The following is an 18,014-nucleotide window of genomic DNA, read 5'->3' as shown; positions in this document are numbered from 1 at the left end:
TCTAATTAGATTACTAAATGAGGTTTCTTTAAATTTTTTCTTAGAGTATTTTTTTTCTCAAAACTTAATTTGTGGGCTGGGGATGTGGCTCATTTGATAGAGTGCTTGCCTCACATGCACAAGATGCCCTGGGTTCAATCCCCAGCACCACAAAAAAACAAAACCAAAAAAACCTTAATTTGTGTTCTTTGTGAGAATTCAGTAAAACCTCAGTTTTTATATTAGAGTGATTTTTTAAAAATTATAAGTCACATGAAACCTTTTGTGAGAAGTAGGTTGGATATATAAATACTAAATGTCATAATCTTACAGTTGGCATTTTCAGGTGTTTTAGTTTAGTCTAATAGGAAAAAAACAATCACAGATCTTTGACTTAGCGTTTTATTTTAAAATGATGGTTAGACAATCTTTTGTTTGAGTTGTTAATAAATTATTTAAAAGTAAGAATAAAGATGGAATAGACAGTAATTTGTCTTAAACATGGGAAGGAAAAATAGATTTTGTATCACTTCTTTGTAGGTGAAAAGGAAACTGTTGCCTATTTCTGTGCCCATTTCGAAGAACAACTGAAAATTTACAAAAAACAGGTGGGCTTTGATATGTAGTAGTAAAATGTTCCTTTATTTGTAGAATTGACTGTGTTTCTATTTCTTTAAATTTCATGGAAGTATGGTTTACTATTCATAATTAAACAAAGCAGCAATTGTCATGAAGTTAAAATACATGTATAAGCTAAGAATATTTTTAAAAAATCTTTATTGAGTCAACTACTTTATTTTTGCAGTATTGGGGATTGAACCCAAGGGTGCCCTACTACTGAGCTATATCCCCACCCCTTTAAAAATTTTTTATTTTTTTTAAATTTTGAGACAGGATTTCATTAAGTTGCTTAGGGTCTCACTAAGTTGCTGAGACTGAGCTTAAACTTGTGATCCTCCTGCCACAGCCTCTGGAGTCACTGGGATTATAGGTGTGTGCCACCACATTGACTCCAGTCAGTTACTTTAGACTGTATTTGGGTAAGATAGATGAAGCTGCTATCAGTTAATTATTAACAGTCCAAGAAGTATATAGACTAAGAAATGAAAGTCATCTCTCAGTTACTCTGTTACCTCTTATCTACTAGAGATAGCAATTTGATATGCATTTTTCAGTATCTTTTTTTTCTCCAATAACCTTTCATAAGTATTCTTACACTCACATGTAGGAATATAATCATGTAATCCAAAATCAATTGAAAGCTTTTAAGTAAAATACAAGTTCAATAATTTTAATATGATTAATATATAATAGCAGTGTTGTCATCTACTATCAGTGAGACCACTCTGAATGTGTCATGCCATGGGATGCATTTATCTTATGGTAATAATAAATAAAATAGGAAGAAATCTTCTGAAATATAGTAATCATAAAAAAAGATAAATGTATGTGGAAAAGAAAAAAATTGTGGAAGAACACAAAAGAAAACCTAATGTAAATGGAGAGAAAATATCATACTCCTGGAAGGGAAGGCTCAATTTTGAATAGATTTCAGTTCTTCCCAAATTAATATGTAAATTTCATGTATTCTCAGAGTCTCAGGAAGGAATTCTCATAGTAGAAAAAAATTAGGAATATGATAATACAAGATGAAGGCATTTGAGTTTTAGAGAACGCTCACATATTGTTAGCAGAAGCACAATTTTGGCACATTTCAAATGGTGTTATTAATTAAAACATACTGTTTAACAGAGTAATTTTTCTTTTTGATAGCCTACATACCTTATATAAAAAATCAATTTACAATAGATTATGGATCTAAATGTGAAAGGTTAAAAAGTAAATCTTTTAGAAGGCAATATAGAACATCTGACTTTGGGTCTAAAATAGAACTTTAAAGAGCACTAGCCATTGTCTTCTCATGTTTTCAGTATACGATTGTATAGCATATATTTTATTAACTGTTTAATAAGGGGTAATACCCATAAGGAAATAGTTATTTTAAAAAAAAAACCATATGAAAAATTAATAGATTTGACTTTGACTTTAAATTCATGTTTATTAAAACCATAATTTGTTATTCAACTTTATTAACTTATAAATGTGAAACTACTATTATATATGTTATGTGTCATTTGTTAAAATTTGATGATTATTTTTAAGTTCTAAATTATTTTAATAATTTTAACAGTTGATAAATTTGACTTTATTGAAATAACTTCTGTTCATTAAAAGTGACCATTAGAGAATGAAAAGAAAATTCACAAAGTGGGAGAAGATGTTTAAGATTTTTCATTGCACATATAAGACAAAGGTCTCTTATATGTTTAAAAGCTCTTATAAAGGGGGCTAGGGATATAGCTCAGTTGATAGAGTGCTTGCCTCAGAAGCACAGGCTTGGGTTCAAATCCCCAGCACCACAAAAGAAAAAAAAAGCTCTTATAAATTTATTTTAAAAGATGTGTAGGAGCTAGGGTTGTGACTCAGTGATAGAGCGCTTGCCTAGGACATGTGAAACACTGGATTAGATCCTCAGGACCACATAAAAATAAATAAGATAAAGGTATTGTGTCCATCTACAACTAAAAATATTTTTAAAAAGATGTACAACCCAAGTGAAAGTTGAACCAAAGAATCAAGTAGATTCTTCATACAAAAGAATATACAGGAAGTCAAAAAACATGAAAAAATATTCTACTTTATTAATCATCAGAGGAATGCAAATTAAAATCATGATTCACATACCATAATGGCTAAAATAAAAAAGATGGGAAATACCAAGTTTTGGCAAGAATGTAGAGCAAATGAAACTTGAATAGGAAAAATTTAAATTTTGAGTGAGACATATTCAATCCAGGTGACACATACAAAAACATACATTGAACCATAGAAAAACAGTTATTCATCAGGAGGACAGTGATAAAATACAGCACATACAAAATTTGCTTCAAATGAATGTGGTAGATATACATGTACTAAGATGGAAAGATCTTAAAATCACATTGGGAGCAACAAGAGGAAAAACTATTAACAGCACGTGGTATGTTATTTTAAAAATCCAACAGAACAAAATTATGTTGGTTACATATATGTAGTTCTTGTTCACCTATCCACACATGTATGGCATGCACATGTATACAAAAAAGCAATTATGTGAGCGAAAGGACACATCCAACTGATAAAGGAGTTATCTTCAAGGAGGGCTGTGGGATTGTGTTGTGGTCAAAAAGGATTTGGCCTTTTCTGTACCTCCACTTCTTACAATGTAAGTTCATTTTTAGTGATATTTGTAATTATAAGTAGCATTACAAAGAATAGAACACATTTTAAATGTAAAACATAAAAATGAAGCAATACTGAGGTATGTATGTATGCAGAAAAAATAACGCACACTTATCCCTGCTCCCTTTTGACTTTCACATCAATTTAATAGATGTCTGTATTGAGCAGACATGTTCTGATTTCTAATAGTACCCCAACAGTGTTGGTTTATCTACCTTCTTTTCCTGGGTGATTACTTTCCAGGGCGATGGGGCCCTTGGTTGGCTTGACTCACTTGTGGTGGCACTGTTACTCTTGCTAGTGGTTAGCTTAGGCATGGGGCTCTGTGTTCATTGGTGATTTTACCAATAAAGTATGACGTGAGAGAAGTCCCCTGGGAGGCTGCTGGGGAAAGATTTCCTGCTTTAATAAAAAGAGATACAGGAACCAACAGTCCCCTGTGGTGGTTGTGGCAGGATTTGATGTGGAACTGCTGCAGCTATCTCAAGACTGTGAAGAAACTAGCCAGAGTCTTAACTGATATGTTGGTAGGATAAAAAAGATGGAAAGAATGACAAAACAAAAAGGTGGAAGAATTCCAGGCCTGGTGGTGCACACCTATAATCCAAGCTATTCCAGAGGGTCAGAGACCAGCCTCATCAATTTAGCAAGACCCTGTCTCAAAATAAAAAATTTGGGGGTGTAGCTCAGTGGTAAAGTACTCTTGGTTCAAACCCCAGTACTTGAGGTGGGGAGGGGAGAGGTAGAAAGAACCAGTGTCCTTGGTGGTACTGGGAACCTCTGAATTTAGCCATTCTGGAACCGTGCTACTTCCAAACTTGTCCCGGAGATTTGATTTGAGTCAGTGGTTTGTCATTTGCGTTAGAAAACACCTTAAAACATACCTATCCACATTTCAAAACTTAAGTCAGAAAGAGAGCCATACCATGCATACTGTTCTGCAACTGTTTTCACTTAAGATCTTATGGCTACTAGTTAACCATTTTTTGATTGGTAGACCTTTAGAATATACTAGTTGTTTTACTAGTTATTTTTGTTATTATAAAAAGTCTCCAGAAAACATCTTCTATATATTTTGGAATTCTTGTGTGTTTTGTAGAATAAATTTCTGGAAATAAAATTGCTGGATCAGACAGTATGTGTATTTAAAGTTGACCTACCACTTTGTTGTTCCCCAAAAAGAGCACACACCCAGTTCTCACTCCCAGGAACAATGGAAACTGGTGTCCATTTCCCAACATTCACCAATGCTTTCTGTATTCAGTATTCATATTTGCCTACATGTAGGTAAAAACTCATTTTCTGTTTGCATTTATTTATTAACAAGACTGTAACCTCATATTTATTGGCTCTTTATATAGTCTCTTTTTAAAATTTATCCAATGGTTTCTTATTGGATTTATTGCATTCTTTATATATTTTTGGTTTTCATGTTGCTGGTATATTCTCCTGGGTAGTCTTTTTTTTTTTTTTTTTTTTTTTTTTTCCAACTTTTGTGTGTACTGTCAGTGGTGCACAGGCTTAAAAAATTTATTACACCTGTCCGTATTTTTCTTTACGCCCTCTGCTTTTTATGTTGTGCTTGAAAAGTCATGTCCTAACCTATGAAACATATGGAAAACCTTTGGAAACATTAATCTAAATTGTTTTTCTCAAAAAAATTTTTGATTGAAATGTATCTAGAATTTATTTTGTCTATAATTAATGAGATGCGGAGAGCTAATGTAAGCCCCCCCCATATATCCTGGTGGCATTGGGATAATTGTCTAATACCATTGGGGATAGACAGTTATTCCAATACCATTGATAGAACAGTCCATATTTGCTATAGTGGTATGGTTAGTGTATCTTAGATTTCTCTATGGACTTAGATCTTTGGGCCATCAGCACTGTTCTGTTGAGTCACTTACCTATTTCTACTCCAGTTTCACAGTTTAAATTGCTATATAGAACATATTTTGCTCTCCAGTGGGGCAAAGTCCTCTTTATTATTAGTTTCTAAACTTTTTCCATATATTTACTCTTCCCAATGAACTTTAGAATTAACTTTTCATGTCCATGAAATGATCCTGGTCAGATTTTTATTGAGATTATTGAGTGTACAGATTAACTTGGGGAGACTTGACAACTTTATAATGCTGAATCTTGCATTCAGCAACATAGTACATATCTCCATTTATTCAGATTTTCTTTTTTTTTTCTGTACAATAATTTTTATTGCACCCATTATACATATCCATTTAACCTTTAAATTTCTGGTTTTTCAGCAGTTTTATAATGTTCAGTATATTGATTTATTTATTTCTTTTAAAATTACTCTAGACATTTAAAATACTTGCTGTTATAAATATTGGACCATGTTTTCCTTGTGCATTCTAATTGGCTATTGCAAATTTATATATGTTGCAAATTTATAGAAAAGCTATTAATGTCATTGATTTAATTCTTCATAAACCCAAATTTATATAACAAATGGAATTTTAATTTCATAGGAAAAATTAATGTTTGAGTGGATTAATTTCTAGGCATGGTTGTGAAATAATTCTAAAACAATTTCAAATAAATCATTAAAAATCTCATTTGAATGAGACAAACATTATTACTTGTATATGTATATGTATGACTGCATGACCAGTGTGATCCTGCAATATGGATAATCAGAAAAATGAGAGATTACACTCTATTTATGTATGAGCTATCAAAAGGTATAAATGCATTCTATTGTCTTGTACAACTTATTAGAACAAATAAAATCAAAAATTTTTTTAAGAAATCATATGTGGCTGGGGTTGTAGCTCAGTGGTGGAGCACTTGCCTAGCATGTGTGTCGTACTGGGTTCAATTCTCAGCACTACATATACATAAGTAAAATAAAAGTCCATTGACAACTAAAAAATGAAAAAATCACATTATGATTCTACATAATTAATCATAGCTTTTTTCTTTTTATTCACTCTCACAGGTTATTATTAACTTGGTAGACCAGGCAGGAAGAGAGAAGGTTATTGGGGATGCTTACTTGAAACAAGTGCTGCTCTTCAACAACTCACAGCTTACTTACGTTTCCTTTGACTTCCATGAGCATTGGTAAGACACCTTCTTGAGCTCAGTTTTCAGTAGTTACAGTGGTACTCATAGATGTTAACACAAGGACCTTAGTTTCTCCTCTCATTACTGAGAAGAAAAATTTCTGCTAAGGAAAGAATATCATTCGTTTTGATTTTCATATAGACCTTATTTTGGCTAAAAATTCTCAGTTAATTGTTCTAAAATAACAGAATTAAGAGTTTTATTTTTGCTTTGATCACACCAGTTGAAGAGCATTTCCTTTCTGCTTGGGTCTAGCCTAGCAGAAATAACAGAGCTTCCTTACTTAAAAATCTTGTCATACTCTATTAGTTACACTATGAACTAACTTTAACTAGAGTCTGCTCTGGAAAACAGCAATCGGTGCATCTTGTTGAAATTGTCTTTAATTTGTGTATTCTGAAAGCAAGGTGTTTTTTGTTTTTGTTCTGTTGTTTTGGGGTTTTATTTTATTTTTGTTTCACCATATTCCTGACTCTAACCTGGGTTAATTTTCCTAGATATTGGAGATTTGGTGGTGAAGGAAGCTTCTGAAATGTGTAATATGTTTTAGTGTTTTATTTAGATGTGCTTTCTTTCATAATGCAGATTAGTTATAAACAGTGATAGAAGTAGCTATGTAATAGATTGTAGTAGTAACACATATACATATTGCCTTTAATTTTTCCAAGATAAAATATTATATCCTCATTTTGTTTTTATTTTCTTTCTTTTGCCATGGATTTTAGTCGAGGAATGAAGTTTGAGAACGTTCAAACCCTAACAGATGCCATTTATGACATTATTCTTGACATGAAATGGTGTTGGTAGGTATTTTATAAGAAGGTATTCTGGCGCTAGGGATATAGCTCAGTGGGAGAGTGCTTGCCTAGTATGCACAAGACCCTGGTTTCAATCCCCAGCACCACACACACACACAAAAAGGTATTGTACTAGACAAATTCTTGGTCATGTGAAATCATTTGTCTAGTACAACTAAACTTTAAAATAATAGTAGCATGATGAGAAAGCATTTTTGTTTATTTTGCTTCCCAATTTCTATTCTTTTCAAGACAATATTGTTGATCAGTAGGCAGTGTTAACTTTGAACAGGGAACAGATGTCAGGTGGTTGGGCAAAATGAAGTAAAATGCTCTGTACTGTTCTTGAAGGACATCCATTTATTCCTTTTATGCTCTGTGGTACACATTTTCTCTTTCTCATCATCTCTACCATGGAGAGAAGATTTAAAGTTACTAAATTTTCAGGCACTTCAACATTAACAGAGAAGGAAAATTATTCTCAGTCTACCCAAGGTGGATGTAGGAAGAAAAAAAAATTGGCTTAAAGGACAGGAGAGAACATTTGATTTGATTTTAAGACTAAACAGGTGACTAGAAAAATTGAGAAACAAGACATGCTGCATGACTCCTCACTAGGCGATAAAGTAGGTTAGTGTGTTTCAGATAGTGTAGATGCATTTCTACTTTGAATCAAAAGGGGAGGAAGGAGATGGTGTTACAAGTGCTCTCTACTCTGCCTAGTAGTTATAGGACTTGAGAAAAATCAGTTTTTCTCTGTACTTCAGTTTTGCTATTATCTAAAATGGGGATAATTTTGTCACTTCAAACCTATTGTGTATATTAACAATACTGTCTACAAAAGACTCAATATCCTGGCACACATAAATGATATTCCAAGAACATTGCTAACTAGTGCTGCTCTGTTTTTATACTTTAAAGAATTGTGGTTTTTGAGCCTGTAGTCCCAGTGGCTCAGGAGACTGAGGCAGGAAGATTGCAAGTTCAAAGCCAGCCTTAGCAAAAGTGAGGTGCTACGCAACTCAGTGGAACCCTGTCTCTAAATAAAATACAAAATAGGGCTGGGGATGTGGCTCAGTGATCAAGTGCCCCTGAGTTCAATACCCAGTACCCCCCACCAAAAAAAAAAAAAAAATCATGTTTTTTGTAAAATGTGTTAAAGTATTTCAAATTGTAAAATAGTCCTGTACTGTTTCTGAAAAGGGTTGATCAAGCTGGGGTAATATGTAAACAAGAGGGGATTTTTCGAGTTAATTGCATGGACTGTCTGGATCGTACCAATGTGGTCCAAGCTGCCATCGCACGAGTGGTCATGGAACAGCAGGTAATTTGGAGTCTATTCATTTCATTCTAAATAATCATCTTTAAATGTTATCTTTTTCATGTGTAAATAAGCTGTGAAATCTTTTTTTCCAAATTCCAGATGTTCTACAGAACATTTACAAAATACAAACATCACTCTTGCATAAAGCCTGAAAACCACAAACTTTCCGAGAAATAAGTTGTATAAAGTGGCTACCCTTCTATACTAGCCCTATGGGGTGGCAGCTGTTTCTTTCATTGTTTTCCATCATCTTTCTTACCTCAGTGGTCCTTTTTAGAACTTTTAGCCCTCCAACAGCCAAATAAGTCCCTGTATTACAAATTCCCAAAGTGAATGAATTTGAAAATTAAATCCCCAAAGTGAGCCAGGTATGGTGGTATATACCTGTAACCCCAACTACTCAGAAGGCTGAGGAAGGAGGAACTCAGTTCAGAGGCCAGCATGTGTGAGGCTCTGGGTTCATCCCCGGTACTGCAATAAGTAAATAATTCCCAAAATGAAAATACCCAGCATGGTTTCTAGATTTTTGTGTTTTGTTTTTCCTGATACAACCTTGTCACTGAACCTTTTTCTCTTATGTAGTGCTTGAACAGCCAGGCTTCTGAATCTGTTGTATCACATGCTAAGGTTTTGACTCCACCATAGAACGTAAACCTCTCAAACCTGAGTCTTATCCTCTTTTAATGAAAGTATTGATGTATAGGTTTGTTATGATGAGTAAATGAGATAACCTCATGTGAAAAAACTTGGAACACTATCCCTAGAGTAGAATTCACATTTATTGGGCACTCACTGCTCTGCTACTGTTAATATTATTGTTCCTTTGTGCTTTTCTGATATTTAGTTTTACTTCATAGGCAAATTTAAAACAAAGAAGTTAAAAATTATAACAAATGCAAGAGGAGTTCCCTGATTCAAATTCCAGATAAACCCTGTCCCCTCCCCCAAATTATAATAAAACATTATTTCCTTATATTTATTCAACTATAGTAATTCATATAGCTGTCTTTTAACAGTGTTTTATTTTAAAATGTCAGAAAACATTTTTAAAATGTAAGCATGCTAAGTTGTATGTCAGTATGTTTCCTTTTTCTAACAGTACTCATTTTATGCTATGGTTTCCAGGTTCATATATAATCTAACAATGTGTTTGTTTTAGTTGAAGAAATTAGGTGTGATGCTCCCGGAGCAGCCATTACCTGTAAAATGTAATCGAATCTACCAGATAATGTGGGCTAACAATGGTGACTCCATTAGCAGACAGTACGCTGGGACAGCTGCTCTGAAGGTAAATATGTGCAGCAAGCATATGGATTGTTCTGTGGGACACAAGTTAGACTGTGATTTAAAATCAGTTTTGTTTTTGAGAGAAAGGTGTCTTAGACCGCAGATGCTAGGTCTGCGTAGTTTATTCCTTTCTGGAATGTTTGACTAAGGCAGAGGGCATTCATTCACATTGCTGGAGCTGCCAGGTAATGTGACTCTAGCAGATTACCATTAGATTGGAGGGAGAGGTAGACTGAGGAGAGCATGTGCTGTTTCTGGAGGGGGCCAGTTCACTGTTGCCTTAGGAGGTCCTCTGTTGCCATATCTTTGTTTTTCAAGGGAGTCTAGAAATCTGGAATTTTATGTGAATGGATTTTAAAACTGTGTACAGATAAAACAAAGCATATCTACTGGCAGGATTTGGTCTCTATATTATACTTTGTCTTTGCTGAGTTTGAATCCCAAGCCTACCTCTTACTAGCTCTGTAACCTTGGGTAAGTCACTTAGCTGCTGTCTCATTTGCAGTGAGTCTAGGCATATTGCAAAAGGTCACCATGGAATTATAGACTTGATGCTTGTAAGGACTTAGAACAGTCCTTGACACAAAATAAGTGCTGGAGAAGTACTTTATTATTTTCTATTGTTAAATGTCTTTCGATGATCCTACATAGTTAGTCTTCTTAGAATTTTAAGTGTAAATATAGTCTCTGGGAACCAAATGCTGTCCTCTGTGGGCAATAGGAAGTAGTCAAATTAGTTAAATTAGATTTATGTTAATTTTCCTTCAAGGTAATAGTTCATCTCAGGATATTTCTTTTAACAAATTGTACTATCAAGGGCTTAACAAACATCTTTTTGAATTAATGACAAATATAAAAACTTTTTAATAATTGAGAGAAACTTTAGCTTTAGAAGTTCTTATATATTTTATTGTTTAAAGGATAATACTGCTTCCCTGTCCCCCACACACTTAGATTTTAAACTTCTTTGGAATTCATATGCCTCTGTCTTCTGTAATGGCTATTTGTTGCTATACAAGTATTCCTCAAGAATGGACTAACCAGGAGCATGGTCTTCTTAAATTGTCAGTTTGACAACAAGGCCTGTTTCATCTTGGCTAGAAATAATGGGATTGGAATGGGGAAAGAAAGAGAATATATCTTTCTTGCCTTAAGTGTAAGTTACTGCCTCTTTGTGGACCTACTCTGCCATGTTTGTTGTGAAAAACAAGAGAAACAAGAGAAATCTAAATCTTTTTTGGATTATTGTACATGCCAGTGAACAATGGAAACCCCTGGTCTTCCTTTCTACTCTTCTACATATATGCACACACTGGTTAAATCCTGTTATAGTAAATTCTAGGGAACTGTCCACATTTTCCAATATCAGAAATTTGGCTTTTGGTGGGAGGGGTGGGGGGAAGGGAAAAAATAACAGAATGAATCAAACAACATTACTCTATGTAAATTTATGAATACACAAATGGTATGCCTTTACGCCATGTACAAACAGAGAAACAACATGTATCCCATTTGTTTACAATAAAAAATAAAAATAAAAAATAAAAAAAATTTAAAAAAAAGAAATTTGGCTTTTGAATATTATACCAGTTTGAGGCTTGAAAATCTATTGTTTTGGTTTTTCTTTTTTTTTTTTTTGGTACTAGGAACTGAACTCAGAGGCACTTGACCACTGAGCTACATCCCCAGCCTTATTTTATATTTTATTTAGAGACAGGGTCTCACTGAGTTGCTTAGCACCTCGTCATTGCTGAGGCTGGCTTTGAACTTGTGATCCTCCTGCCTCAGCCTCCTGAGCCGGTGGGATTACAGGCGTGTGCCACCATGCCTGGCGGCATTTGTTATATTATTGATTTTGACCTGTAAATTCTAGAAATTCTACAAATTACCAAGGAGGGCTTTACCCTACAGTACCATCTAACTGAAAACTTGGTGCCATAAATAGCATATTTAATTATTTGATATCCTTGAATCAGTCAAATACTGATAAATAATTTAACTGCACTATTTGAAAATTATCAAAGTAATGATTTGGAAATTGTAGAAGTCTTTAGCAATCTAGTCTTGAAATGAAAGCCCAATTTTGAGAATATTCTTATGTTTGAATAAATTGTCAAAATATCTTTCTTTGACAGGGTGACTTTACAAGAACTGGAGAAAGGAAATTAGCAGGAGTTATGAAAGATGGAGTTAATTCAGCCAATAGGTATTACCTTAATCGGTTTAAGGATGCTTATAGGCAAGCTGTTATAGGTAAGGAATATATAACTGCTTTTTTCCCCTCAAGATTTATTATTTTCTTTCCTCATTTTATTGTGTGACTAATATTTTACATAAACCAACTTCATTAACATAAATCATGTTTTGTAATATACTTGTATTTCTATATTGAACATCTTAACCAATAAATCAAATTCAAATTTTTATATTTAAAATTTGACAGATATTTTTGGCTGGAGCAACAAAAGAAACTATCTGTTTTCATACATATATGTCAGTTTGCTACTCCTGTAACATGAGGCAGAGTTGAAGCTCCTGGAGTGTGGAATAAGTTGCCTTAAAACCTCAACAACTGAAAACTGCATATTCTATTTATTTTCCCATTACTCAGGGCTGAGTGGTATAACCAGATAGTTTTGTTTTCCCATAAAGCATTTGTCTTATGTTCTTCTTGTGGACAAATACACATCTTCTTACATGAACATGGCTCAACAAGTTACTCGAGTGCCATATTTGGAGAGCATCCTAACCAACTCATAAATACTTAGAAGAGGAAATGGGGAGGTAGATTGTACAATATAGTATATGAATTATATTGACATATCTTTAATTTTCATAAAATTAGGGATTAAAAACAAGGATTTTTAAAGGAAAATTAAGAATTAGGGTACATGCAGTATGTTCTGGATTAGAATTGAATGCAACATAGCTCACCTGTGGTTTCTGAGAATCTTTTTAACCCCCTCCCCTCTTTTCTTAACCTGATTTTTTTTTTAGCACACATGAAATACCAGGATGGCCTAAACAGTAGTCAGTTAGGAATTAGAGAAATCTGGTATAAAGAAATTTGATTCATTTCCTAGAGATGGGAGTGGGGGGTAGTACATGCTATGACTCGAGAATTTGATTTTTAACTGTTTTATTCTAGAGGAGAAAAAGATACTTTGCATCTAGTGGTTGATCTGGCAACTGAGTTATGTCATTGAGAACCCAGTTTCTGTCCTCCTCTTAATTTAGCCGTTCATCCCACCAGCTTTATCCTGATTCTGAAGCTGGTTTTCTTCAAGGTTTAGAGATAGAGGCCAGTAGCAGTTCTGATTTCTTGTTTCCATTGGTAGGGCCAGTGATTCTTTCCCAGAAGCTATCTCAGGGCTCACTGTCCCACATTTCTTCATAGTGAATGGAATTATAATGATTTATTAACGCTTCAGCAGCATGCCCCTTCAGGAGGAAGTCCTGAAGTTTGTCTATACTAATCTTTCACCACATTTAAAAAAATTTTTTTTTGGGTATCAAGTCATAGGAGTTTTTTATATATTGGGTATACAGATTTACCAGATAAATGAGTTCTGTGGGTTGTCTTTTTCACTTTCATGATAATGCCCTTTGAAACAAAAAGTTTTAAATTTTGATGATTGTCATATTTTTGTTACTTATGATTTTGGTGCCATATCTAAAAAATCTTGCCTAGGCAGAGGTAATAAAGATTTATGTTTATGTGTTCTTCCTAGAGTTTTAGGTCTTACATTCTCTTTTGTTTTTAAAAGCATATTTTAATAAACTAAGATGATAAAAGATATTAACACTTCCACCCTAGATTTGATGCAAGGCATTCCAGTGACAGAAGATCTTTATTCCATATTTACTAAGGAGAAAGAGCATGAAGCTTTGCATAAAGAAAATCAGAGAAGCCACCAGGAACTAATTAGTCAGCTCTTACAAAGTTACATGAAGTTACTACTGCCTGATGATGAGAAGTTCCACGGGGGCTGGGCCCTCATTGATTGTGACCCCAGGTGAGTTGAAATGGTGTCCTGGTGAGTAACCTCCTTAACCTGATATTGGTAAGTTGTCACAATTAATGCTAGCTGTGGGCATGGATGCATGGTACATGGCAATTTTTAGTACAGGATGGTGCTAAGGTACTAAAATGCAAAATTAAGGGGGTGCTAAAAAACTCAGTAATGAAAAGAAATATTTCAATACAAATTTGATTTTTAAAAATTGATATTGGCCAGACTGGGGTTGTGACTCAGTGGCAGAGTGCTTGCCTGGCACATGTGAGGCACTGGGTTCGATTCTCAGCATCACATATAAACAAATAAAATAAAGGTTGATTGCAACTAAAAAAATATTTTAAAAAAATTGATGTTGGCCAACTGCAGCCTGCAGCTGACAGTGTGGGTTCTCTCTCGCCATCTCCAGAGTCTTAAAGTTTATTGTATCCATGCACATAAGTGAGTGCAACAAAATACAAGCGATGCTTTTTATTTTTTATCAAATGCAAAGTGGTCCTAGCCTTTCATAAAATAAATAGGCCAACTAATACTTGACATTTTTTAAACAAAAAGCATCCAGTTTCAAGTGGTTCTTCAAAATATCTTGAATAGCAGACTGTAAATTGATCTACCAAATTGAATGCTTGCTTTTAGACTGAAATCTAAAATGATAATCTTCAATATTATAAATCAGAAACATTTTAGGAAATTTTAGGCCAAGCTCTGAGAATAAAACATTCAAGATTTTATCTTATACATTTCATGTATTTTTAATAAAAGGGACATTAAAATATGCTTTAAAACATAATCAAATGAAGATAGTATTTATGTCTATATAAGTGACATTGACTGACTTCATAGACAAACCTTCCATTACTTTAACCTCATAGAAGATTTCATTTTGATAATAAGTACTGTATATATGGATAGAATTTGCGTACCTTTAAAGTGAGATGAAGTTTTCCTCACATGCCTCAGCAAAGAATTTGTGTTCTTTTAAGCCATTTGTTAACAAAACAAAACAAAACAAACAAAAAAATATATATATATATCTTGGTACCAAAAAGAAATAAATTTTAAAAACACACACACACACACACACACGTTTTTATTTTTTTGTAATAGGGATTGAACCTACTTTAATAGCCACTGAACCACATCCCTAGCCTTTTTTTTTAATTTTTATTTTTTTATTTTATTTTAAGACGGGACCTCCCCAAGTTGCTGAGGATGGCTTTGAACTTGCAGTCTTCCTGCCTCAGCCTCCAAGTTGCTGGGATTACAGGCATGCACCACCATGCTTGGCTTGTTTAACATATTTTGATTCATGTACTTTAGTTGTTTTTCTAAAAAGGAGCAATCTAGTTTAATGCAGCACAGAAAAAATAGTATTTTTAATTCTCACTCAGAAATACTGCAGGCATGGGGCTGGAGTTGTGGCTTGGTGGTAGAGCACTTGCCTGGCATGCGGGAGGCCCTGGGTTCAATCCTCAGCACCATGTATAAATAAATAAATAAAATAAAAGATCCACTGACAACTAAAATATTTTTTAAAAGGAAATACTGCAGGCATCACATTTGCATTTTGCTTGAGTTTTAACCGTGTACTTCAATTTTTTTAAAGGTGTCAATCTTATTTAAAGTATTTTTGTGGGCTGTGGTTGTGGCTCAGTGGTAGGGCCCTTGCCTGGCATATGTGAGGCACTGAGTTTGATTCTCAGCACCACATATAAATAAAAATAAAGGTCCATCAACAACTTAAAAAAAAGTATTTTTGTTTCTATTTTGGGATAGTTGAAATTGGGGAAAATCAAAAGGTTTATTTCTCCTCTTCCTTTTTTTTTTCTTTTTTTTTTTTTTGTTGGTGGTGCTGGGGATTGAACTCAGGGCCTTGTGAACTCTAAGGAAGCACTCTACTGCTGAGCTACATCCCTAGCCCAAGAGGTTTATTTCATAATGGCTACTATTTTATAGGGTCATGTACATCTAATTTGATTTCCAATCCTGTAATCACTTAATTACTTTTGTGTGTGTGTGTGTGTGTGTGTTGGTGCTTGCGATCAAACCCAGGGCTTTATGAATCTTAAACAAATACTACGACTGAACTACCTTATCCAAATCCTATAAATCTTGTAGAAAGTTGGTATCTTGTAAGGAGTATTAAAAAATGTAAAGTATGTATAACTATGTTATTTAAATGACGCTTGCAACAAAATTTGGATGACAGTGCTTTATTAAGAATCATTAGAACCTTTTGGAAGGTTCATGAAAATACTGATAACTTGTAACAACTGGAATCATGAAAATAATGGTGAAATAAGAATTGTCTTCTTGGCTCAGGTCTTTAAAAAAGTCACTGTTGCATAATTAAGAGTTTAAAAAATCTCTTGAATTCTCAGCTTTCAAATATTTATCCCTTAGGAATACAGTTGTGTTTCATTTCTTCTTTAATATGATATGAAATACTTTTTTTTCCCCTAATTTTTAACTTTGACCCCTTTCTAATGCATACAGTTATGCTCCTCATTCCCCTTTAGTCCTGCAATAAAATTTGGCTTTCTGATAACAGGGAACTAGTAATTGTCTTGTGCTCATCTTTGATTAAAGCTCCTGTGTTGAAGAAAAGCTTGTTACCGATAACAAAGGGTAGATCGCAAGGGTCACAGTATCCTTTTCCTTTCCTTTTTACTGTATTTAGGCTGTATAGATGGGGAGTCCTTTCCTTCAAAATAGAACCCAATCTTCTTTCACTGCAAATTAAACACACAAATTTAATGCACTTATCAGGCTTTTTGAAAGTGATACTACCCCCATCAACGTATGTTTCCATATAGTTTTACATTTCATGATAGGCAAGGCAGTCTTTAAGTTCATTTTTGTTGTTGTTTCTTTTTGGGTACCAGGGATTAAACTCAGGGGCACTAGACCACTGAGCCATATCCCCAGCCCTAGTTTGTATTTTATTTAGAGATAGGGTCTTACTGAGTTGCTTAGTGCCTTGCTTTTGCTGAGGCTGGCTTTGAACTTGCAATCCTCCTGCCTCAGTGTCCTGAGCCTCTGGGATTACAGGCATGCACCACCACATTTATTCTGTCCTTACTAATGCCTTGTTTGTAGGACTTCTGTGTCTGGCAGTTACAGCCAGGGGAATAGTGATTTCTCTCTACTCATAAAGCCATAGGATACTTCATGCTTGTAACTGGGTCACTATGGTCTTAGGCTGAGCTTTTTGTTGAATTGGCCTGTTAGTTGTATTTTTCTTCTTGTTTTACTCTTTCATTCTTTTGTTTTAGGGCATATTCAGGTGTGGGCCTCTTGCTGAGTCTCCTTACTAGGTTCCACTTTGTCCTCACATAACTCTCTCTTCCTCAGATGTTATTACATGATGTATTTGGTCTCTAAATTTTTCTTAGATGGTTGGTTATCAAGTGATTGCAAGAGTATCCTTTGCGTTTTTTATTTGCCAAAGCCTCTACTGCCATCCTCATTCTCATCTTCTCGTGTACAGAATAGACCCATCCGTATCAGAGTCATTGGTAACCTTTGACCTTTGAAATACTGAAAGATTCTGGATCTCCTATCAACCCAAGAATCATCAGCTGAGGTGCTTCCTTCCCTGTCTTATTGTGAAAGTTTGTATTTTCTCCACTAACATGCAGTCAGTGCCTGATGGGGAATGGTTCTATTTGTCAGCTTTTTGATCCAGAGAAGTTGCCTCATGTCTAAGGCAGAGGTGTGCAGGGGAGTCCCATTGCTAACCAGGACAACATCAGTGTCTGAGGGAATATGTTGACTTGAGCACTGCAGCTCAAGTTTGAGACTCTCCAGAAGTATCTCCTCTAAGGCTGACTATGCGAGACTGGTTGTGTCTCACAATGGTTGAAGCACTGGCCACATGTCAGGTTTTTTGGTCTCTGTGGGTTCCTGTTGTTACTGTTTTCCTGGAAACTGCCTTTTTTTGAAGCTTTGGGATAGGATGAGGTGGATGGAGCAGATGATGAGGCAAATCCTTTGGAGCTGGTGGCTTCTCAGATCATGTTTTAGCTTATTGGCTAGGGTAGGAGGACAGGGTCTGCCTACCAAAAGTCTTGATATTTCTTTTTAATGGAAGGCACTAAATAACTGTGTGGCTTTTGCCAACATGAGCCCCTTTTGGAGGCCCAGGAGATTTTGGGGCTTAGGTTTGGGCTTTGGCTTAGACTGGAGTAGAGCAGGAACTACCAGTGTCTGAATTATTTTCAGTGTTCTTTTCTGCCT

At 34.7% G+C, this 18,014-nt stretch overlaps 1 protein-coding gene across 1 annotated transcript in view; it reads left to right on the top strand.

Annotated features, from left to right (window-relative positions):
- The window catches only part of INPP5F (inositol polyphosphate-5-phosphatase F), an 86,443-nt gene that overhangs the window by 56,224 nt on the left and 12,205 nt on the right, over positions 1-18,014 (top strand). The window contains 7 exon segments of the mRNA XM_079137152.1: positions 520-587; positions 6,224-6,348; positions 7,077-7,154; positions 8,352-8,472; positions 9,632-9,760; positions 11,895-12,012; positions 13,577-13,775. Coding sequence (XP_078993278.1) covers positions 520-587; positions 6,224-6,348; positions 7,077-7,154; positions 8,352-8,472; positions 9,632-9,760; positions 11,895-12,012; positions 13,577-13,775 — 838 coding nt within the window.

This window comes from Sciurus vulgaris, assembly GCF_902686455.1.
Source record: "Sciurus vulgaris genome assembly, chromosome: 4".
Taxonomy (NCBI): Eukaryota; Metazoa; Chordata; class Mammalia; order Rodentia; family Sciuridae; genus Sciurus; species Sciurus vulgaris.
Note: the sequence above shows the minus strand (reverse complement) of the source record. Positions and strands in the feature narration are given on the sequence as shown.